This window comes from Amblyomma mixtum, chromosome 1 (genome assembly GCF_055824585.1).
Source record: "Amblyomma mixtum isolate Tamu chromosome 1, ASM5582458v1, whole genome shotgun sequence".
Classification (NCBI taxonomy): Eukaryota; Metazoa; Arthropoda; class Arachnida; order Ixodida; family Ixodidae; genus Amblyomma; species Amblyomma mixtum.
In genome coordinates, this window is record NC_143012.1 from 221,525,341 (window position 1) to 221,550,469 (window position 25,129).

Here is a 25,129-nt window from a genome sequence, read left to right on the forward strand (position 1 = left end):
AAGAAACCGGACTTATTTTTGTTTGAACTTATTTGTTCACATTTTCAGCACAGACCTTTAATATCCTTCAAAGTACTCTCCACTTACAATAATACATTTGTCGAATCTTTCATTCCATTTTTCAAAACATTTTTTAAATTCATCTTTTGTGATGCTTGACAGTCCCTCCGTCGTTTTTTTCTTCACCTCAGCAACATCAGCGAAACGCTTTCCATTCACCTGTCTTTTCATTTTACGAAACAAAGAAAGTAGCACGTGGCAAGGTAGGGTGAGTATTAGGGTTGAGAAACAGAGGTCGTGCCATTTTTGGTCCGAATTTGTCGTAGAGACAGGGCTGTGTGAGCAGGGGCATTGCCATGGTGGAAAAACCAGTCACCCGTCTGCCACAAATCAGGCCGCTTCCACCGAACACTGTTGCCCAATATTTTCAAAACATCCAAGCAGAAAGCCTGGTTAACTTTCTGACCCTGCGGAACAAATTCTGAATGGACTACTCCTCTCACTTTGAAAAAAACAAATCAGCATTGTTTCGAGGTTTGGTTTCACCTGACGAGCTTTCTTGAGGCGAGATGAATTTGAAGTTTTCCATTGGCATGACTGTTGCTTTGTTCAGGATTTAATTCAGGAACACTTGAGTTGTCCCCATAGCATCGTCTTTGAACGTCTTTCTGAATATTTCAAGAGTTTCCGTTCCACTGTTTTCGAGAAAAAATCTGAATTTCACCGGCGCATACTGTTCACGAACATCAGCCATTGCAAAAACGACACTCACACAAAACAGTCGTCACTCTAAAACTCTGCCTAAACTAGTCCGACCTCCTTCAGCGACGGCACTCGTCTTACTGACTCTGAAATGTTCGTTCTATGCGCTCCTAGCGGCAAAACGCGGTACCACAGAAGCTGTGCCGATTCAAAAAATTAGTCCGGTTTCTTTTGGGTACAGTGTGGGCACCTGCCGCTAAAGGAGGAGTCAAAATGTTTTAGCGCTGCCGGGCACAGCAATGTATTGGTGAGAACGCGGAGAAGGAGCTCGACGACGCCCAACGACGACGCTTGGTCTTTGGGGGCGTCGTACGTCGGTGCAGTGTGACTGGCTAGTCGGGGAACGACCAGGTTGCCCGACGCGACCGTCGGCCTAGTGTGAACGCGCCTGAACTGCGCGCTGGTTCCAGGCTGCCCTAGTCGTCGCTAGGCCTAGGTGATTTCGCTTCGAAGCCGCAGTTGACGGCGCTTTGGAGGTCGACTGTGCTATAATAAAAGGCCTACTCTTCACATCGCTTTAGTGCGAACTCGTCCCAAATAGAAGATAAGTTCGATTTCCACGACGCCTTCAGCAACGGAGCTAGCAGACGAGCAGCGCGCACGAAGCAGCAGCATCGAGCTGTCGGGATAGGACAACGTCGGCGTGAGGTCGGCGCTGTTGTCGGCAGAGTGTGACACACGGGTCGGCCGACGGCTGCTATCTCGGCGACGGCGATGCGCTCGTCGGGCAACGACCGGCGCTCGGTCGGCGTCTGCGCAGTGTGACAGACGCGTCGACGGCACGAAAATCGCTGCCGCCGACCATCGCCAGACTGAAATCGGCCGATCGTCGGCCTAGTGTGAACGCGCCTTTACCATTTGACGTTGCCTACACGCTCGGCGTTCGCTGGCACAATCTGAGCTACGTCGGGCCTGACGCCTGCCTCCTCTTCGGAATCGCTGGACAGCGGGTCAAAAATGCAGTGGTTATCGGGGTTAAAACCGCGGCGTCTCCTTCCTCGTCTGCGTCATCCCGCGATTCCTCATAATCGGTGTCTTCGCCGAAATAAAACTCTTCTTTCCGACTCGGAGCTATTCGGCATTGCGACTTGCCCTCCGCCCGGCTCTCCGTGTTTACGCGCACCACGTGCGTGTCAAGCAGACGACATGCCTACACGACGTCACGGCTTTCCGGACCCACGTGACAACGCATTGTCTGGTTTTTGACGTCACGCAAGAGCCTGGCAAAACCTGGCAACTACGAACCGAAACCGAAACTGCTGGGTACAAATAATACGATTATTAATTATATAATGCGAGTTCATGCTTCTAAGATGGTGTTCCATGCTCACTGAATCGCTACGCATTATTTACAACCCAGAGGTACAACACAAAAATGTGGTGTCTCTACCCCTTTAAGTCTCACAAGTGGTGGTTTGAGCACTCCCAGCGGTCTGTGAATGCAGTGTATAAAATGACTAGTTTAGCATATATGGGTATTAACCGATTAACAATAGCGCGTCATACCCTTAAGGCGGAGCTTAAGTGGTGCCTCAAGGCTTTAACGCGATCGAAAAATCATATCGTAACGCGAGCGGAAAATCACGAGCATGACGCTGGCAGGTTTTGTTCACAGCGCAACATAGAAGCCAGGTGGGCCACCAGCCTCCCATGTAGGTCAGGTGATCTAGCTTGCAGTCATAACAACCTCACCACCGGATAGTGAGCAAATTGCCCACGCCATGGCAGGTGGCAGATAAATTAATGATTGATTGCTCGGAAAGAGCAAAATGGGTCGCACGACGGCCACCGCAGGGAGCACCTGCCATCGCAGGGCAGTGGCGCATCGCTTAACCGCTGCACCACTGCGCCAGGAAGAGTGTGAGGACTCCCAGGGATCTATGAATGTAGAGAATGACCTAATGCATATATGAGAATTATCCATTATGCTATCGCGTCATACGTTTAAGGCGGAGCTTAAGTGTCCTCTCCAATTTTTTTTTTGTTGTTGTTGTTGGCAGGTGCTCTAGGACGCATAGTGTATCCACAAAGTAGGAGAAGGAGGTCACAACAAACACGTGTCTGTTGTTGCGCACTACGTAAACTCCATTCTTGCATAAGCAGCAGCAGAAGCAGTGGAAAGGATTATGCGATAGAGCCTTGGTATTTACAAGAAAGCACAAGTCTTGGACAGCTTTCTTCAGCGAGCAGTGCGAAAACTGTTTAGTTCACACAGCCTCTACACCTGTCCAAACAGCGGGAGTCACCGAACCGTTTGCGTTCGTACGGGCGACCGAGAAACGTTTACAAATGCGTTACTGGGTAGTTTCTGTACCTGTTTTAACGACTCACTGCATAACAGATGCCTTTTTTTTTCATGCTTCATACATTATATGCAGCAAGAACTCCGATTTATCGCGATTATCGTTCAGCAGCCACTTTTAACTGAATATAAAAGCAGCACTCTGGTATATTGCCCTACCAAGCGTTCCAGGCTATTTCGCACTGCGTTTCAGTCGGCCGTAGTACATGAATTTACCGCGAATAATTAAAGGAAAAATGTGTTGGAATTCACTTGTGTTTAGGTGCTCCTGATTTTAACCTTTTTCTTACCCATGTTACTGGAACACGTGAAACTCAATTTTTATTTTCCTTTAAAGTAACTCTTCGAAATTTTTGTTTTCACATACTTTATGATGAATCCGGTAAGGAACACAACCATTATGTTTATGATCGAATATTTTAACACTTCAAATTGGTGATGCTAAAGGGACATATTTATGGTCTTGTCACCGCCAAGTTTTTGGAGAGCCCTTTCCCAAAAGAAAGGGGACACACAAAACAGAACTAAAGAAATCACAAATTCTTTAGTGATTCCTTGAAAGAAAAATAAGGAGTTAAAGCCTGTATTCGCTGGCATTGAGTTCAATGCAAAGGTCCCTTTTCTATAACAATGGCGTTCTGCATTACCAAAATTCATAAGACAGGCGATACTCCTAACTTGAAGTCTCCAACATCACGCCGGGTGGCGTAACGTTAGGCCGGCTGGCGTAAACGCTGTCCCATTATGCCTATCAAATGTATGGGGCCGCGGCGGTGGCGCCGTGGTTATGGCGCTCGGCTGCTGACCCGAAAGACGCGGGTTCGATCCTGGCCGCGGTGGTCTAATTTCGATGGAGGTGATATGCTAGAAGCCCGTGTACTGTGCGATGTCAGTGAACGTTAAAGAACCCCAAGTGGTTGAAATCTCCGGAGCCCTTCACTATAGCCAGAGTCGCTTTGGGACATTAAACCCCATAAACGGAACCAAACCAAATGTATGGGCACAAATCTGCGAATGTCATCAGGCAGCGCGCTTTTCGGATGCGTTCCAAGCGCTTTCTACGTGTGTTGGACGCGCGCTACAGACTGGATAAGGTTGGGCCTGCCGCAGATCTTCAGGCTCTCACCTCCTGGCTACGAGCGGCGTCTCAGGCCTCTTGACGACTACGCAACCTAAACTATGAGAGCTAAGATTGCACGAAGAGAGATGCAGGGTGCTTAAAAAGCGTAACCCCCCCCCCCCCCTCCGTCTTCCCTTCTCAATCGGGCAGCCCATCTGGACACGACAGACAGCGCAAGGCAAGTGCAGATTAATGTCACGTGATTGCGGAACGCAGCCACACACTGGTCGTCGTGGGGCGTGCGGATAAAGGTTACATAGTGAAGGAATATATTAGTCAAGCATAGCGGTTTTTTAATAATTTACAAAGACGTTGTAGGAAGCTATGAGTTCGGTTTCTGACAGCAACAAGACAAAATTGACACTACACAGACCGTTAAAAGATGTTTCAAACGACATTAGCATCCTGCATATCGCAAAACGCCGACGCTACAGAAATGAAACGTATAAATAAAACACACTCAGTGATTTGCGAATGCAGCTAAATTTTTTTCGCGGTTAGTTTACAAACAACATGTGAATTATCAGTAGGAAATTTGTAAGGTTAAATCGCCGAAGTAGTTCTCAGCTAAGCCGTACTGCATTCAGCTGCTTTATTGGGGAGAAGCATTTTCACAGACGACGACGGAGAAGAAGAAAACAGTCTTGCGGCGCCCGTGCATCCAGCCACGCTTGGAAAAACGGATAGGATGTTTGCTCTAACACACGGTAAGAAATCGGTTCCAGCGCACTTAAGCTTTTGTAAAGAAGGTGTACCGTCTGTCGGAACGATTTGGGGCGGCATAAAAAGCCCGTAGAGCTGTGATAACTAACTGAAGGATTTCAAATTTGCCTCGACGCCATTGCTGGTGGGTGTCCCCTCCATGGAGCACAGTGGCTGTAGTAGACAGCTAACCACCCTTGAATCTTCTAAGTTTTACTTTGTTTACAGGGGATTTGCGAGGAATGATCGGTTGCTTCTTCGTGAGCCTCCTCACTAGCCCCAGCGCCTAAATGTGATCCTCTTTACGTGAGGACGTTAAATATTGGTGTAATGTTGTTTTTGCTAGAGGACGTCAGAGGGAAAAATGTAGATTTCGCGCGTTTATTGCTGACGTCAAATGGCCAAGTATGGCTGAAAGTGTGCACTTCAATGATTGACCTGTGCCTGCTTCGTTTCCTTCCCCGCACCAACCAGCTCCCTGCACCACGTCTGTCCGCGCTGCGATGGCTGTCTTGATTGTAAGGAATTCTTTTCTTTACGTCAACAGTTTCCAGTGTCTGAGAACCGCGAGCAACTATCGCTTTGTACAGGAGATGCTGTAGCACTGTTCCTAAAGGGCCCTGCAATGGTGTGCACCGAGGGGGAAAAAAAGCGGAAGATTGTTGGTTTAGTTTGGTTTATGGAGGTCTAACGTGCAAAAGCGACTCAGGCTATGAGCGACACCGTAGTGAAGGGCTCCGGAAATTTCGACCACCTTGGGGTTCTTTAAAGTGGAAGACTCTTGGATATTGAATCACCCATTGTCGTCCATAAAAAGATTTAAGTTTAGCTTATGTAGCACCAGAGATATCGGAAAATAAACACTACTGTCTGCCTTTTGCCTCTCACCTCATACACCAAGGTGAGCCAGAAAAAAAAAAATTACACTCCAGTGCTACGCTCAGAACGTGAATGCTTCACCCGACTCGGTTGGTGAATTTTATTTTTGGCGCTCGCTCGCTGATTCACCTAATTCGTCTACGAGTGTCGTTACGAATCTCAGCCAGCATATGAGCCCCCCCGTGGGTAATGTCACGCGAGCTACGGTGGCGAGGGAGACCTTCTCATGGGAGACCGGTACCGCACGTTGTCGTGAGGAACAGTAATTGGAACCGTTTAAGTGATTTGAAAATTATCGGCTCGCTTTTGAGGCCTTGTATTCAGCATGAACATTGCATGTTTTTTTTCCAGCACCGTGGGGGACAGTAGTAAAGACATACTGGAAATTCTGCGGTTTTATCTAGAGTTCTTGTTGCGCGAGTATAAGAATTATCGTACACCACATTTCTTACTGCTGCCTTGTCGCAGTTCTAACTGGTCGCAGCCCTTACTATTTTTATATATATACTTACTTGCGTGACATGTTGGTCTATCCTCTTATCCCATAACTAACCTTCCTTTACTCGCCTACTTCACCGTCTGTGAACAAGGACGATTATCCTTGACCAAGCTGGAGTGCCTCAGGTGAACTTTCCCTCGCCAGGCCAACCAGTCCCCTCCCATCTTCCCTCTTTTTCGATGTGGACAATGGTTACCGCCAAGCTGTTCACAATAATGGAGCTTTTGCATCGTGGGTGGTTTCTTACACAAACAGATCCCTAGATCTCGACATTGCGATGGGAGCCACAGCGCATGCGATTGCGCAACTCCCCTCTTCAGGCCTCATTTCGCCCCCTCCTCCTCTCGCCACCGAGCCTCTTCCAAAATTGCGTGCCATAGAAGCCTTCTGCCATTTTCCTTGTGCTCCGAATCCACAATGTGCACAGGCACCACACTGACCCTATGGGCTCTTCAACATCGCACTTTGCCCGACGAGAACGTCACCTCCCCATAAGTTTCACTCGGTAGCCTTTCTCCCATGTCCCTTAGGGTAGTGTAGCTTCCTGGTAACGCCGCAATTGCCGACAGTGAGCTGGTACATCATCTCTTGCATAGTCACTCTCCCTCGTTCATCGGTGATTTCATGAGCATACTCACACACTCATCCCCTTTGGAGGGACATCCCAATTGACTTACAGACTAGGCATCAAGGCCCGCGATCAGCATCTAAGATAATATATATGTCTTTATTCTACCCCCTTATCAAGCGGCCTTTCTGTTAGTTTCGCTACGGAGGTGATCGCCTGGATGATATACAGCGCCTAATCGGGCTGACACTCGCTTCGAACCCTTGGGTGAGAGCAACGAGGCTGAAAGAGCAACAATGGGCTTATTTCCTGACAGAGAAAGGTGATAGAGATATTGGACGACGAGGTTAGCAGTTGGGTTAACAGCCCCGACTGTTGACAGCATATCGAGACATGGTGGTGTAGGCGGCCGCTTTAGGAAACTGTCCCTGAGTCGTTAGATGCTTTATACGGGACTACAAGAACACGTGTAGAGAGAAAGCGGCAAGAACCCTTGTTTCCTCCCTAGTCGCCACAACCCTCATGGGCCCGCAACACACTCTGTAACTGTTGTCTTCCCGCTGGTGACGTTCTAAAACCTTTTTACTTTATTGTCTTCTTTGTCCTAGTGTCTGGGCACCTTAGAAATTGTTGAAGCCATCATACTGGCTTCAATACCCTCATCTGGAAAAGGAGGCTGTACAGGTTGTAAGTAAATTTGTTTTTTGCACGCTTGATCCGTACTTGCGAACGCCGCAGCATTGACAGTTGCGATGGCGAGCTGCGCAGTACACTACCTGTGATCACAATTGAGACGCTTCTGAAACGGCTCGGACAAAACTAGATTCACTTCTGGGAAAGCATGGCGCTTTATTATCCGGCACCTCTGCCGTGCTCGTGTAAATCCGTCTGCATACAAGTCTGGCGTTCCACACATAGCAATTTCAAGTTCATCCACGAAAATGGTCGCTTCAAATATGAGAAAAGGCACCGCTTATGTCTCCAGATAAGATCTGTGGCCGAAACGTTGCTGCACGGCCTCTTGTGGCTCTTGAACCATGAGGCAATGCGTCAAAAAAAAAAAATTGGAGGGGTTAGCTTAGCCCAGCTTTATGTTCATAACGCGACAGCTAATGAACATAAAGATCCGGAACATCGGGAAGAGCCACCCAGGTTACTTCTCCCGATCAACCTCTCGCGAACGATCATTAAGTGCCGTCTGCATGCCATGGTGGTCAGTTTGCACACAATCCGGTGAGGAGGTTGTGATGACGCCGCAACGTCAAGTGAGTTAGGTGGCCCACTGCAGGTTTAATTATGCGCGGAAAACGCTAAACAAGAATATATTTCATGATGGTTTTAATGTTCTGTCTCTCTGCTAGCTTTGACGGTCCTTCTCATGTTCCTGAAGACCACCGGTGCAAGCTTCAGTTGCTTGAGCGCCATCGCCTGCTTTTTCACGCTGAGCGCGGTACGTTTGGGATTGACTTAACAGCTGGGCTTGCAACACGAGACGACCATGCTGTCGTGGTTACTGAACTATGCGCATTAGAATTTGGTTTACCGTTGGCCATTTTTCCAAGATTAGGGACGCCATGTGTAATGCCTTGTAGCTACGCCTCATTTGCGGGACGGGTGGAGTTCGATGCCCACGCCAGTACGCACCGTTGATACGATCAGTACAGAGCTATTCGAATACAACGGAGTGTTCTATGTGTCTATTGTGTGTACTCGTCCTTGCTTACCTGCGCCGTTAATGAATTCCATTAGGTTTGTCTCGTCACCAAGTAGCTCAAACCAAAGACTTTATGGGTACATGCCTTCTTCGGGCCTGCTGCTCGGCACCTCTGGTGTGAAATGCCTGGAAATGAGGTCTCTGATCCTACCTCCCGTAACCAGCATGCCTTGTGCCATGGCGCTCTTTGGCCAAAACAGTCCTTGCGTGATTATTTCATCATTATCATGATTATTTAAATGTGCGTCTCCTCTGCGCATGCCTATAACAAACTGAATCCTTGTGGTTTATTATGTATTTTCGAATCTCTGTCAGAAAATGTTCCAAGAAAATGTAAAAAGATAACTGACTGAAAAATTTTCTACATTAAGAATAATGACGTCATTCACGCAAAGGGGATGAATGAAAGTGGCTAAAGTAGACACGCTGTTGGATTGTTGGGACGAGGCAAAATATATAGCTTTTCTTTGCGTGGCCATTACGTTTAGATCTCCGCGCACCTCTGCAGTAGACAGAGAGACAGTAGACACCTCAGTCGGCTGCTGCCACACACCTATCACCTTAAACGGACGATGATTACAAATTTAAGTTGGCCTGTATCGATAGGCTGAGGCAATCTAACGACCAAGAGTCCACTCTGAGCGAAAACAGAACTTTTGTAAGCTAGAACATACAAGAAAAACTAAATATAGGCAAAGCCATCACCGGTCGATTTCGCTAGTAAACTGCGGAATAACACCGGATTTTAATATGGATACCGCCATTCGGTTTAAAAGGGTCGCATAAAATCATCCTCGGTATACACGTAACGAGTTTGAATCGAATCAAGGGTTAACTTTAAAATTGAATTTTCTCTGAGTTAAATGCGTGTTTGCTGCAGGAGAAACGTTAACATACGCAAAAAGAACGGCAGCCGATACTTTGTTCCATTCAGATCTCCACTTGGATTCAGTTGTCCTCAGTGATCTTAACTTGCTCAAGCATCGATAAAAATGCTGGAGCTGCCGGAGGTCAAGCAGTTCCGCCTTTAACGTTCGAACCCTTCGCTGCAGTGGTAGCAACCAAATTAAGCAGTAGTGAGTGCAAGATTATGCAAGTTGCTTATAGAAATTTTACACGGATATCAAACCGCTTTGATTAGAAATGCAGTTCAATAATCCATGGTTTCAAACACAGATTGTTGCTTTTGCCTAGATATCATCACATCATACTGAGGGCTCGCGCACCCGATATTAATACTTCAACGTAAATCCACATCTAGGCGCTTGATGCTTTGGTTCCAAGTTATCTTCTTTGGAAGACCACTGAATGTGATAGAGAGATTCCGTCTTTTTGTCATGAGCTTATAATAATTCGTACTTGCCGGGGTTTAGATTTAATGTCAGACCGTTTCTTTCCCTGTCCGAGAGTTCAGGCTTACACGTCAGCACTAGTAGACCGGCCGATACGAACACAAGGCAGGCAACAGAGGCACTGGTCTACTACAATGCTAGCGTAAAGGCGATTTCAATGGCTGGAAAGGAGCTAGACCGAAGAATGTTATGGTTAACGCGTTCGGTCAGCACAATGTGGGGTCAAAGACCTATTTTCTGAGGCAAATTTCATTCCAGAGAACCAAGGAACAGAAACGAGGAAAGCTTGTTCCTACGGAAAACCGGTCGGTACCCAGGAGCTCTGGAGATCGAACCCCGTTACCTCCCGCATACAAGTTACAACAATATCGTGCCTGGACTGTTGGCTGTAACGTACCTGCTAGCCTTCGTCAACACCTTGTTTGGTCATACTTCCTTTCCTACTCGCATGACTGACACACAGGAACTTCTGGTGCCCATCGAGGTGTTCCTAGTTTGGAACGCCGCCTCGGCGCTCATCGGCTTGCCAGTGAACGTGATCGTGTACTGGGTCCGGCTGGCGGAAAGCAGGCTCCCTGTCAGTGGCTATGGGTGCGTTGTAGACTACGGCGAACCAGAGGTGACTCTTTACTTTTACGTTCGGCTTTGAAGCAGCACCGCTGGTTCTGTGGTTATTGAAAAATGAAAAGGAACTTGGGACTGCGTATTTACTAGCAGAACAGTTGCATTTGTGTCAACTTTGGAGGCAGAAGTGGCGGGAAAGTTTGCTTAGGAGTGAGGTCAGCTTAGATCAATGCAATAATAGAAATTGCTGTTGACCTAGTTAGCTTTAGTTCATTTTTTATAAGACTCTAAAAGCACTACGGAACACGAAGGAAGATCACAGGACGATGCGCTACTTTACACTGATTTTGTTCTTCACGGGTACACGTATAGCTTCTGACGTCACACGCGAAAGAACTCCCCCAAGCATCGAGAAAGATCCAACGAACGCTCAAAAATTTTGCGGAACGTTTACATTGAAAATGAACTTTCACTTACGCACGGCCTGCATTTTTTTTTTCGCACAAAAACGTACCTATAGTCCATTCAGTTCCAGTTGGGGCCCATTCTCGGAGGAGGAGGAAAAAAACTTTGAGGCCAGCACTAAGGCCCAGTGGAGTGGAGCGCTTGCTCAGCTAAGGCCCACTGATGATCTGCCGAGCCCGAGTGAAGCCAAGCATTCCTTGAAGGAAGTGGAGAGTACGGGAAAAAATTCAGGGGGAACTTTGGCTCTCTATAGTGCTGCAAAGCGAAAGCCTTTCCTGGCGCTCTGGTTGGCATTGACTGCGAGGCTGTTTGTGCTGTACTAGTGCTTTATTGGACTACACACTTTGACTACACATTACAATTACACACTTTGACTGCCGACTTTGAATGCTAATTCTTTAGAACGGCTATCTCTCTGCTTCGATGAGTTCGGTTGTATCCATGGCTGTTAGCAATAATGAGGTATGTAATGTGGTCACCCACGTACGCCTTACGCCCCCTGTCAGAGCGGATGACAACTATTTTAATAGTTGTCGTCTGCTCCAAAAGGGGGCCTCATGCATAGAGTTTCTTACTAGAGGGAAAGCTGACAACCCGTGTATGGGAGTTTGCATGGAGGCCCCTCGAGACCACTTCAGCCACCATGGGAGCTCAAAGCATCATGGGGCGGTGAGCTACCGACTGCAGAACTACAACTTTTGGCCAAAAAATAATAGAAAAATAAAGCTCTTCGATAACTACGAATGTCCTAACATTCAATATCCTGCCTGTAGATCGCAACAAACGAGCAGAAAAGCAAGTAAATGCGAAGTTTTCCCAAAATATGAGATGGCTTGTTTCCTATTGGCCAAGTAATGAACACTACAAAAGCTAATATTTCGTAATTACAGGCGCATTTTTAAATGTAAATATGTTTTCAAAAAAAAATGTTGTTGCTTAAATACTTTAAGAGGTTTTTTAATGGCATTTCGGAAAAGTGGAACCTTTTATTGGCGTCGTGTGTCGATGCGTTTTCATTACTAAGGCTTTTGCAAAGTGTTCGCGCGAAAGTCGTCTGCGCACACACGAACAACGTTTTCAGAATGAAACTTCTTAGTAGTGCCACTCTGTGTTTCCGAAAAACTACGACTGTCCCGCAACAAGTAGCTCACCGCCCCATGATCATGGAGGAAAAAAAACTAAGGAGGGAGCGTGACGTCACGCGGCCAGCGTTCGCAAGCCGAGTGTTTTGAAGTCGTTTTCTCCCTCAGTTTTTCGCTCTCCGAGCCGGTCCTTTATGTTTTGATTCCGGTATGCTTTAGTGCGCGCGTATGCGAGACCCGCGGCGCGGGCGTCTACAGCAAGGAAGTTGATCTACAGTTAGCCTGCCGCGCTAATCGGCGCATGCGCGCGCGCAGCGGGGCTAGACTTTACCGCACGCTATCACGTGGTGCGATCACGGGGGGACCCACTTTCTTTTTTTGCTATATCTTTACTTGTTAAGACGAGGCTTCAAGGTTGTCGCCGGACGCCCCCTCCTGAGTTTTTTTTTCCTCCATGCCCATGATGCATTGAGCGTCCATGGTGGCTGAAGTGCAGCGCCGCCAGCTTTCCCTCTAGATAATAGTAAGAAACTCTATGGCCTCAGGCATCCGTGGTTGACCTCATTACTGCGAATCCACGCACTCTGACGTCATAACCATTTCGACCAACCGAAAAGCGTGACACCTCTGCTGACAACCTTCTGTCGACAACGATGAGGCATGAAAGGCTTTCGCCTTAACAAGGAGAGGTAATGGCAGTGTTACATGAGTAGATAATGTGTTCTTTGTCTGCGTTCATCTCTGGACAGTTGAGACTGTGAGCTGTGTAACGTCATCCGAAGTTGTAGAGCATAGTTTGAACTTTGCGAAGGACGTGTGCTTGTTCCGTGTTCAATGACGGGGCAGGTTGAGATGAAATTGTGCAATTTTCCCTGGTGTTCTGATAGTGTTCAGCTATTTGCTCTATTCTCAGAGCTCATGGCATGCTTTGAAGAAGACGACACTCCGCTCCCCCCCCCCCCCCCCCCCTGCTTCATTCCATTTCATTTGAATAGTTTGCCGGTGTTTCTATTGTTAAGTTTTTAATGTCCTATATATTTTTTTAGAATCTAATTTTGTTACATTTGACCAGCACTTTTGCTACAAAAAAAAGAAACAAATGTATGCATATTGGGTCCTCTATGACATCAGGGTTGCACGGCACTTTCCTTTCGGAAATGCATGAAATCGGGCAGTAGGTTTTACCAACCGAGAATTTTTTCAAATTTTTTAGATATTTCGACAATTTTAGAGCGAAAAGCTCTACTCTCCTCATGCAAAGTCCACGATAAAAAAGCGCTTTAAAATGACCTTCAACCAGGAGGAGGGGCGGAGGTGTGGCTGTGACGTCATACCACATGCATCGCTCGCCGCCGCGCCGGAGCTTCGCTCGCTCCTCGCCGCTGCTTTCCTCGCCTTGAGTAACTAACCCTGTGCCGCCGCTCACCGAGTCACGTGTTCAGATTGGAGAGGGACAAAAGGAAAATTGAGTGGACACTTTGGCAACTAAAGTGTTGAGAGGCGAAAGCAGAGGATACTTATGCCGTGACGATTTCCGGTGGATGTGACGTCACACCATTCCCGTGGCTATATCGATACCTAAATTGTACATATTTCGAGGATCTTACGTGTTAAGGACGCTTAATTACATATTTCACCATCTAATTTGACACAAGTCCGACGTTTTTCCGACCTTTCTGGGACAATTTTCACTTTGCCATCACGACTTCCGGTGGATGTGAGTCACACAGTTCCCCTGGCTATATCGACGTCCGCGCTATTTCGACGCAATTTCTACATTTTTGCCTATAATTAATTAAGCAATTAAACTACAGTCATCAAACCTGGCTTCTAAGCTGATTGTTTCCTCCTCTATCTGAAGCAGCCATTGGGTTTTTTCTCTTTTAGTTCCCGAGTTAAACAAGTGTGACACGCTTTGTTAACGGACGTCAGTATGAGTCATTAAAGGCTTTCGCCTTAAGAACTGGCTGCCTGGCAAAGCCTCGCTAGATGACATCATGGCTGTACAGCATGCGGGCCTCTGGCAGCAAACGATTCGCAATCGAAGGCAAGCAGAGTCGTACCATACGGCTGACATAGAGCGGAGACAAGCTGCATTACAGCGAAAACTTTTTCACTGGTCTGACTAGGTTCAGCCCGGTTGAACCACAGCTAATTTTTCAATTCCTTCAATCAAAGAAGGAAGTGTAAACTTTACAGAGACTTAATTTGGACATTGTTTTATTATTATACAGTTTTTGGACTTGAATGCAGAGTTCTGCGCATCGACTGGGTGTGTTCGCCCTTTGCTCCGCATGCAAAGAAAGAGCTCCTGCCACTTGACTCCTTAAATTCAAAGAAGGTAAAAAGCGAGACTGGGCCGCTTTGCCTTGAATCGACACCCAGGAAGGCATGTTCGCGCAAGATGCAGGAAAGCTTTAAAAAACAATTACTTAGGGGGTCTTCTGCCGGGTACCCTTGTTCCATTGTGACAGCGATCGCAGAAGGTCTCTCAGAAAATCAAGACCGGTACTCTGAGAGCTGGTTTTGAAGCCCCTTGAGAAGAGGTGATGCCTTTTTTTGGTACTGTTTGTGCACAGAATGATCGCCAGTTTGAAGACAGGTTGCACTCAGTTTTTCTTCACCATAGAAAAAAAAAAAGTTGGGAGGGCTTCGTTCTCGCACTCAAATAGAAGAAGACAAATAACGAGGCTGTGGAACGAAGACTGGAGACCTTAAATTGGAAGGTGCTGAAGGGGTACTTTAAGAAATTCTCCTCTGATGCAGCCGCTCCTGTATAGAACAAATTGGCCGGTGTGCCAATGACCGAATAAGAGAACATGAACAAAACGCGCTGAAAAAGAAGGAAAGTGGTCATTTGGCAAAGCAAACAATTCCTTGAGCTTTCATTGCGTGTCTTTTTCGGTGCTTAGGTGCGTTCTTCGCGCATGTGGCGACCTAAATTTTATATGTACATGTTGCCTGTCATCGTCCTGTTGTCTTCCTTCGAGTACCTTCCTCTTTTTTGCGCCTTTAGAACAGATTAGGTCAACTTAACTTTGGTTTGCTTAGATTTTACTAGGAACGAAGAACTCAGGAAGCTTAGAACATTGATAATGTGAAACTGATCTAAGACTGAAACATTTCCCGTGAGGGCCTTTCCGATGAAAGTGGTGAGCATGTGCTTTAGCTTGTTGTAAACATTTTCAGATGTTTAAAAGTGAAACTGGTTCGCTGCCAAGGGAACATTGGTTTGGAGGTTCCGCTGCAGCTGCTGCCGTAGTGCCGGCGTAAAGCGTGTCTGATCGGCTCTGGAATATTCACCAAGGGGCTGCGGGGCGCAAACAGGCTCCTCCGGGTAGGCAGCCACCGCAGAACTCACTGAAGACGGTTCAAGAACATAAATTACGCCGTACGCATGAAAATGGCGCTGGTAAACACTCTCAAGGTTAGGTAATATGTAACATAAATGCTCCCGAAAGAAGAAGAGTGGACAGCCGTCGCCGTAGTTTAGTTGGTAGAGCACTGGACGCGAAATTTGGAGGTCGTGGGTTCGGGTGCTACCGACGGTGTGTGGTTGTTTTTTCCTTCAGCTGTCTTATCGATATCTTTCAGCGATACAATAATTACACTAATAATCTCCCACTGACCAACACCACAAAAAAAAAGATAAACATTCCCCTATAATTCATGGTTTCGGCGACTGTTGGCTTCCTCAATGTACCGTCTATGCCAAAAGTAATCGATGAATGGATTTTGCTTCTTAGCCGTATAACATGACACATATGGCAGCCCATAAGCTCTATATTTGTGTAAGGTACGGCGAATGCTTGTTTTCACTTTTCGGGACCAAGAGCTAGCAGTGTCGTAAGGGCTCCACAACACGGCTGAGAAGGAAGCCCGCCTGCTCGGTTACCTTTGGCAAAGGGGGCACATTCCTTACTAGGCACATATCTTTGACACGTCAATAGATGCCACCTGACTCTTGGAGTGAAGACTTGAATGCTCGCGCAGAGATATCTTTTGTTAAAAGTGCCAACGTTGTGAATGAATGTAATTTTTAATTAACTTCGTAATTGCGTAACTGCGTAACTAACTGTGTAATTAAACTTCGCACATCTTCGAGACATTCAGGACAAATGAACCATTATCCTCCGAAGCAGCGCTGTTAACCATGAATCGGGCCATATTGGAAGACTAGTTCTCTCAAGGGGAGGTTTCCGATCTAGCTGAGTCCTGACTTTAGACTTAATGAAAACGACTGGAGTCTAAGCTTTGACCATTCCATAACTTTGCCAAGGTAGTAACGTTTATTGGAGCTAAAAATGTACCACATTGTAAATTCATTGCTGAGATGACATGCACTGGCTTGCTTTGCCCTCTGACAGGCGGTGGTCACGCTGGCGAGGCGAGCGTCGCTTAATATGACGGTAAGTCACTCTTGGCATACTCACCGTACACTATCACGTGTATGAACTCATGCCCATGCTGTAACCCGACCTCTGAAGCTTGCCCTTGAGCTTGACCTTGACGTTGAGGCTGTAACCCGTAGCTTTCCGTCCCGGTTAGCTCAATTGGTAGAGCGACGGCTCCGGTGAAGCGGTGGTCGCGGGTTCGAACCCCGGACCAGGACGAACTTTTCTTTAACTGCGAAGTTTCTGAGAAAGTTGTATAGCTTTCCTTTGTCGCCGTATGGCTGCACTCGAGTGGATGTCAATGAGTAATTGCTCCCTTATTAGAAATGTACTCCACCTTGGGGGATTCCCCTAAACATTTGACCAACCTGACCTTTAATGCGGAAGCACAACATTCCACGCAATAAGACCGTGAACCTTACGTGGCTGTTTAGTATCTCGGGATTGGAACAATTTTGAGTTGGCAAGGCGTGCAATGCGAAGACAAGGTGATCGATAGCCCCTTACGGTGACAGTGGGAATTCCAAGTAGGGGGTCAGTGTTGCGAGGGGCGTCGAGAGTCAGATGGGCGGGTGAGATTAGAAGTTTGTGGGGATAAGGCGGCCGCGGCTGGCACAGGAAAGGGTTAATTGGAGGCATATGAGAGAAGCCTTTGCCCTGCTATATGGATGCAGTTAGGTTTATGATGATGATCAAAGTGCAGTTGGAACATATGCGACCACGACCTGTCTGCCATCGGCTACACTGTCGCGTATCATGCAGAAAGTTTCCAAAACCGAAAACATTCGGCTCCTTTTTTACGCAATCCCTAACTCAACAACAGTATTTCTCTCGTACGATCAAAGAACGGAAATCTTCTAGCTTTGCTCTTGGTTCAAGTCTAGTGGAACACTTTTGATGCCAAATCGTGGTTTGAGCTAGTTGGTACATCTTCAAAATTTCACCAGCGCTGCGACTAGGAACAAGAACAGAGAAGGAAGGACAAGGACAAGCGCTACTAACAACTTGTCCTTGTCCTTCCTTCTCTGTTCTTGTTCCTAGTCGCAGCACTGGTGAAATTTTGAACACTTTTGGTGAGTCCTAACTGAAGATCATTTATGCTATTCGTGTTTTGGTTACTATATCTGCTCGTAGTGATCGTTGTTAACTTCTTTCTCTTTTACGACGATGTCAGTTCTCTCTCACCATCTCCGTTCCTGTAAAACAGCCGCTTTTCGCGCTGCCGAGAATACGGTTAAATTTAAGTATCTAAAAATGAAACAACGGGTTATTTGAGCCAAAAGTCTGTGCTGGAATGGTAGCTGTTTTTCAGGGTTGGGATAAACAAAGTTAAATCGTCCAGATTTCCTGAAGACATTGAACAGTTTGTCACACGCGCTCACACACATTGCTCTCCGATTTCAGCACGCATTCTTCACCGCCCGGATTGGCTTTGCTGTCTTCTTGGGCGTGGTGCAGGTGAGAGCGGTCGCAAAAACCTCACTAACGTTCACCAGCTGGTGGGGTTACTAAGCTATAAAGTACAAACAAGAAAGAATCGCTGCAATCTATGCTTGAGGAACACACGAACTGGACATGAACAGAAGGGGAATGCTACCGAAGGCACTAACGCGATTGAATGCCTCCGGGAAAGTGAGCGGCCGTGAAGTTCTATTTCAAATACAAAAGTACAGAAGGACCAATTTCTTTATAATTCTCCTCTTTTCTCCTTAGTTTGCTTATATGCCATGCAAGGAAACCTAATGTGCATTAAATCACACTAACGAGGGAAATTTTGCTTGATCTGTGTTGAATTCTAGTCCGTTAATAAGTGAGTAAATCAACAAAACTCCATGCTAATATAAATATTTACACTACAAAAAACGAGCACCCGAGAAAGGTATACGCTCACGCATGATTTAGAGTGAAGCCAGCTTATGGTCACAGTTATAACGAACTATCACTTATTACGAACGATGATCGCTGGACCGTGTCAGTACTTAATAGCGCAATGGGATTGGATCTCAAATAAAACATATCGCTACGGCTGCACCACCAATCACTACGGCTGCAACTCACTCCCGGAGTCGAAAAGCGCGCGCTTTTCGCAAGAGTGGCGAATGAGGAACACTTTCCAGTCTCCGTGCCCTCGTCTTGAAAAGCACGTGACGATGAAAAAAGCAGTCACATGCGTGCCATTGCTACTAGAGTTAAACGCCGGCTAATCCGGAAGCCTACCAGGTGCATTAGTGCGAGTGTGTGTACCGGGCGGGAAAGCCGCTGAAGTGCAAGGAGAAGAGCACTGGGGCAAGAGAAAAAGGCAGCGTTAAAACTAAACATTGCCAGGAATTCTGGACATGCGATTCTAGTTCTCTTGGCAGCTACCACGTGACTCATCAGTTTGAACATACAAAAACGGAGCTGACGTGCTCCGGGACTTAAGAAAGAAACTGGATGGCCGAGTAGCTGCCGAACAGAACGTGATAGAGCGCTAGGCTTGGCGGCACCGGCTTCATCCTGCATGGCCCAAACTTCAGATGATGACTGTGTGCAGCGCAGGTTCAGTCGTCAACCAACGGCAGTGATTTCAGAAATTTGGATACTAGTAACGCGGTATGCCATGTGATCCCAGCCTCAAGTGACATGCGTCGCCTGCACAACCAGCTATCTATACCCTCTGGGCTGCTACCTCTTGCAGTTTGGCCGGAGATAGCAGACAGTGCAGTTGGTACTACTGCCTCAGTACGTTTTGCACGCACCTGCGCGGTACCAGGCACTAGCTTCGTTGCTTACTGGAGCTTAATTTGGACCCAGGAGCGACAGATTGTGCTGTCGAAAGCCCGTGTGAAGACGCGCTCGCCTATTTGTGGCTATGCGTCGACGCGCAGCTGGCTGGCCTTAACGTCGTCTGGGGTGACTTCACTGGTGTGGATGATGGCGTCGCCCTTCGAAGAACCACGAGCTGATGAAGCCACTCTACATAAACAATACCAGGAATCCTGGACAAGAGCTTCTAGTTCTCATGTCTGCCACTACGTTGCCCATGGATTTCGGAATTCAAAACTTGCGCGTTCACATCATCCGCGACGTACGAAAGAATGAATCAGTCTCCTTACTCTGAGTCCCCCAAGGCCGCCAGAATCCCGGGTAATGGAGCCAGCACAACCCAACTGCCGGTATTCTCAAGGCGACGACCAGGAGGCCGAAGGACCGCGAGAGCTTCAAACGCGATTTTAGTTGGCATTGCGTTCCTAACGCATATTGCTAGCAAGAGTATCGTCGAGAAGAACGTGAGCGTTATAGTTCGAAAACACCGCGATAGGGTCTTCTTTGAAAGAAGTGAATCTGAAAATATTATATAATCGATTCATCTACGGACATGGTTTGATAAAAAATGACCTGCTCTCTGAACTTTTTGCTCTAGAGTTCCATCAGTGGTCTCACCTTGAACATTGTCTTTTGCTTTCCGAAACAAATTATTGTCGACAAGACGTGAAATTCGCTTAATGGCCAATAATCGGGTCACGCAGCGTCCTCGTCGAAGGGCAAGTAGATACGCTGGTTGGGGAGCTTGTGATACCCAACAAGTAAGAGTACTTCAATGAATATCTTGACGTCCTCTATGCCGACGGAAAAACCGTGCTCAGTGTTATGCTTCTTATGTCCTGTTTGTATCACGGTGTGAGTCACAATCTCCTCAAGTATTGTGCTAAATACCTCATAAAAAAGTCTTTCCAAAAAACTTGTGCTTTATCCTCAAAAACCTCTTCTCAGCGCCATTAGTTGCTGTAGCCCAGATGTATTTTATCTGACTCTTCTGCCAAGCATTGAGCTGGACCTTTTCTTTTTGGTGTGTGGCCATGCATCGTCAACAGATTCCTCGCAGCCATCCCAGTGTAATTCTAGTGTGCCTAGAAAACAATATACATCCTACTTTTTCTGTCTAGAATATATTCAAGAAACGTATGATTTCTGCAACTGTCGACGTACACACCCGAGACGCCGTTTACGACCGTATAGAAGTCGTATCATAATCGTCTCTCTCCTCTTCATCAGTGTGCACCTTAGGGGCAGGAGAGCAACAACAACGCGATATATTAAGGTGAAAGCCTTTAATGGTTCATACTGTCGTCCGTTAACAAAGCGGGTCACACGCGTTTAACTGAGGAACTAAAATAAGATAGAAGAAAACCAGTGGTTGCTTCAGGTAGAGGAAGAAAAGAACCTAGAAGCCAAGTTTCAAGACTACAGATTACTTAATTAATTCTAGGCAATAATGTTGAAATTGCGTCGGTATAGCGTAGACGTCGATATAGCCACGGCAACGGTGTGACGTCACATCCACTAGAAGTCGTCACGGCATGTTGAAAATTGTCACAGAATGGTTGAAAAAACGTCGGGTTTTTGTCAAATTAGATGAAAAAATGTGTAATTAAGCGCAATTGACACTTAAGATCCCCAAAAAAAGTATAATTTGGGTATCGATATTGCCACGGGAATGGTGTGACGTCATATCAACCGGAAGTCGTCACGGCATAGTTTCCTGGGCTTTCGCCTCTCAACACTTTAGTTGGCAAAGTGTCCTCGCAATTTTTATTTTGCATCCACGGCAAAATCTGCCGCAGCATACAGAGCCTCCAACAACCGACAAAACAATCTTTTTCCACAGGAAATACTCGTATAACGTTCCATCGTTCGGGGAACCTAGAAGAATAACTAAATGTAAGCCCCCGCGATTGACCCACTAAGACAAGTCCCCTTGTCGAAACGTTGGCTCAAGCAACCTGAGGTTTTCCCCTCTCTTGTTCATTTTGTGATCGCCAAGGACCATCTACCACACCCTCTCTCTACCATGTGCTGTGCAAAGTGAGCCAAAATTTATCTGCTTCTTATAGCGCGCCATAGATTCTTTCAATTCGGATAAAGCTGAATTAATCGTAATTTTATAACAGAACCTAAACAGGAGATAAATAAGAAGTGAGTACTACTCATCGCGTGCTTCCGACCACCGCATGTTTTTTTTTTCTGATTTCACGAATCACAGAACGGAAAAAAGAGTTCCAGACCAATATCTCAGAATATTGGTGTCTTGCTGTAACAGCTGGTTTCAAAAATTAGAAGTTCAAATATCACAGGACAGGATTGTGAATTTCTTATCACCGAAAAATTTAGTGCACAGGAAACCAGATTTTCTTTTTTTTTTATGGTGCGCAGTTCTGGTAGGCTGCCTCGAGTACTGGGGTTTCCTCTCTAAGGAATTTTCAACCGCTGTTTGTTACCTCTTCTCCTGCCCTATTTTCGTTCTTTTTCTTTTCTGCAGCTGCTAGTCATCAAGGAAGTCAACAACTACTACGAACTCTTGGTTTCGGATTCTGAGGAATCCAAAGACAAGCTGATGATCGGACCGACCGGCGACAGTGCGGACCCGGAGATGATGGTAGCGCCAAGGCCAGTTGGCTCCGTGGAGAACGTGGCTCAGGCGAAGCTAGACGCTCCGGAACCGGAAGTCCATCGAAGAGATTGACGTCATTACAGAGAGTCACACCTGGCCGAGTTGTCTCGCGCAGAAATGGTCAGCCCTGGTATACAATGGCTTCTGTGCACACGCGCCCGTTGTAACACTCACGATTCACTCTGGCATTTACTTGACGTTCACTGCTGATGCACTAAACAGCATAAATTTGATATGTTTCACCACCTCCCGATATCATTCGACAGTTTTGACAGCACCAGTTGGAGCGTATACATCTTTTCGCAGTGCACAATTTGGCTGCTCAAGATGAGGAAAAAAATCACTCGCTGTCAATACCAGGCAATCAAGCAGAAATAGCAATACTAAAAGCAGTTCTCTCTTGTTTACCCGATAATTACTGCTATCGTTCAGTATCTTTGGATTTCACCTTCTAAGCACAAGGTAAAAAGTTATTATTGAAGTGAATATGAAGGCCCGTAGCGACGTCACTGTTTCTTCTGATAATGACCCTGCTATATCCGAGCGTCATTCGAAAGCTTCAACAAAGCGCTGTGTTCAGTGTTTTACTGAGAAATGGATTTTGAGTACATTTGCTCGTAATTTTACTGGCATGATGACTGCCCAGTGAAAGCCTCGAAGTGTGCCTTGTGACCAGCAGTTGTGCACTGACGCTTGACGACGAAGAAGACCAATGCCGACGACGCCGGGGATGCCGCGGAACGGCGCAATAACGACTTCGCGTTAATGTGACCTGGAGAAAGGGACTCTAGGCACCTTGGTGTCCACTTTACGGATTCCGGCCTCCTGCCATCCCTCAGAAGCTGCTCCGTAATCAGAAAAGGCGGCAATGGCGGACAGGCTGCCCTTTGAAACTGAACTTAGCAGCGTTCAACGCGATAGGACCTTATCCAGTGAGCCTAGCCTGGCAGTGCTGTTCGAGGAACTAGCGGGTGTTAAATGAGCTGTCAAAAGGAGGACGGATGAGGCATATATAGTACTAAAGGGCAGGCTCGTGCTCTTATGAATTAGAGGAGAGAAGAGAACTAGGTGTAGGATTATTCATCAGTCAGCATACGGCTGGCAACATGGAATTCCATAGTATTTACGAGACGGTGGCGCGCCCATTTCGCCTTTCCGAGTAAGCGGTGTGCCCTGTAGCGGTCACAGACGCCGTTACGCGGTGAATCTCAAGCGGTGACTCTCAAAATACGACATAGACGGTACCAAAATACGGTAGAAATTTATGTCGTGTGGTCGTTACATATTTTTCTGTAGTATTACGAATTTGTGTGTTGCTGGGACAGAACTGTCACTGTCGTTACTACAGGAGACTGCTCAATAGTGTAGAACATCCTGTTGTTACTACAAGAATTTCTGTTGTCAGGTCCCAAAATACAACAGGAAAATCTGTTGTGTCAACAAGAAAACTTTCCGTTGTGTTTTCTGCCACGGGTAAGGGCACAGAGGTTGCCTACCTTGGAAAGAAGTTACAACGACGACGGAGAAATGTGCAGCCAGAATGTGGTACCACGGCAGAATTACGTAGGGCTGTATGGCTAAACCAACGCTATAACAGGCTTTTTTTTTTATTTATGCATGCGCTAAACCGGTAAGCCTAGTTCTAGTAATCTTTTTTTCTATGAACAAGTCCACCGGTGAAAGCAGAAGGCAAAACGAATAGATCGTGAAGGCGAAAAAGGTGGAAATTAATTGAAAAACGCTGGAACGGAGTAATTTACGATGGAGTGCAAAGGACGGAAAGAAGGGCTGCAGAACACCAAATAAATCACTCGACACCGCAGTGAGCACGGAGCGCGTGCTCAGCGGCGTCTTCACACTTCGTTCTCAACGGAGCTGCTGGGCACTGAGGACCGATAATACCCTGAGAAATATACGCATCAAACGGGGTATGCAAGTATAACCGCAAGGTGGCCAATTCTTGGGCTGGTAAATCAGTTTACGGTTATCTAAATGCCTATCTCCAGTGTAGTCGTACACTGACCAGAACATTTGTCTGGGGTCATGCAGCACACCGAGCCTGATCTTATAAATACCACCCAAAGATTTTCTAGTTAGAGAATTTCTAGCTTCGCACAGTATTTAAATTTAAAATTAGCACCTTCGAAACGCAAGGCCGATGCTGAACCTTTACGCAATCGATGAGGTGGAAGATACAATGGCCGTGATAGGTTTATACAATCACATGGCGCAGTGTCCTGTCGAGTTGATAGGTCCTGACTTTTCCGTACAAGCTACCGGGCTCTGCTGTGTGTTGTTCCCTCTGAAGCGGTGGCACATACCCCTTATAAAAATGCCTTCGTATACCTTCGCATAGATATTTATTCTTTGTTCATTCATAGTCTATAGTTTCGCCATAAATCTATCAATTGTCTATACACCGTCTAACGCATTTGTAATGCCAATCGACTGTTCTCTAGAATTTGTCCAATGAGAGCCTAGATTTTATAGACAGAAGTCTATGGACAGTCATTAGATTGTCTAAGAATGTTTTGTAAGGTACCCATGGTGGGGGAATGAATAGGGCTTGGTGCAGATCCAAACAGGAGAAAAATTCATGCAGACTTATCTCAAGCGGCGCATAAATAAAAATAAGGGATCTTGAAAAAGGAATGACGAAGTTTTACAGATTTTGAGCAGAATTAAATGATAATCGAGGAAACAAAGAGGTGGGAGTTAAAAGAAATTAATTAAAAAGTAATAACAATGAATAAATTTTGCCAGAAAAGAAAAGGGAAAGAAGAGAACACAAAAATCCCCCCTCATCTTTCTTTAAATGTGTCGTGCAAGTGATGCCGAGGGGAGGCGAATCGTGTCCATGTTTGTAACGTAAAGTGAGATGAATTGTATGAGTCATAGCAGTCGTCTACTCGTTTCGGCAAACTTATATTTCTCCGTCTACGACAAATTAACTCATAGAAAACCACTAATCGCCATCAGCAGAATGCAAGCTCCGCGCCTTTGACCGAAAGCGCCTGTGGCGATGTATAACAGAAATATAGTCTACACATACAAAAAGAAACCTAGCTGACCATCGTCTTGAAGCAAGTATATTTTTTTTCTGAATCAGTAACCGACGTTATAGTCCATTTTACTCCCAATGTTTATTTTCCTGGGAGGCTTCCGACTGCTTCAGCCTCGAGCCCACGCGCCCAGCTCAAGAGGAAGAAAACAAGACAATTAATTAAATTTTTAACAATTCATACATATTTTCTAATTTCAAACATTCACTATTTTACTTCGCTTTTTTCCCGCT

The 25,129-nt window shown here is 46.3% G+C and overlaps 1 protein-coding gene across 3 annotated transcripts; it reads left to right on the plus strand.

The window, feature by feature from the left end:
- Positions 1-8,134: 8,134 nt before the first annotated feature.
- LOC149370985 (uncharacterized) lies at positions 8,135-24,208 on the plus strand. 3 transcript variants are annotated; one of them, XM_089584415.1, is made up of 5 exons: positions 8,135-8,282; positions 10,362-10,517; positions 16,377-16,418; positions 17,808-17,861; positions 21,703-24,208. In XM_089584415.1, the coding sequence occupies exons 1-5, from the start codon at positions 8,211-8,213 to the stop codon at positions 21,904-21,906; spliced, it is 528 nt and encodes a 175-aa protein (XP_089440541.1). In that variant the 5' UTR covers positions 8,135-8,210; the 3' UTR covers positions 21,907-24,208. The 3 variants fall into 3 exon arrangements, with proteins under 3 accessions (XP_089440541.1, XP_089440551.1, XP_089440553.1); XM_089584425.1 differs by lacking the exon at positions 17,808-17,861; XM_089584427.1 differs by lacking the exons at positions 16,377-16,418; positions 17,808-17,861.
- Positions 24,209-25,129: the final 921 nt, after the last annotated feature.

Coding starts and splice junctions, on each gene's coding strand:
- LOC149370985 (XM_089584415.1), top strand. CDS start 8,211: ATGTTCCTGAAGACCACCGGTGCAAGCTTCAGTTGCTTGAGCGCCATC. Junction 8,283..10,361: donor GCTTTTTCACGCTGAGCGCG/GTACGTTTGGGA, acceptor ACTGACACACAG/GAACTTCTGGTGCCCATCGA. Junction 17,862..21,702: donor TCTTCTTGGGCGTGGTGCAG/GTGAGAGCGGTC, acceptor TCTTTTCTGCAG/CTGCTAGTCATCAAGGAAGT.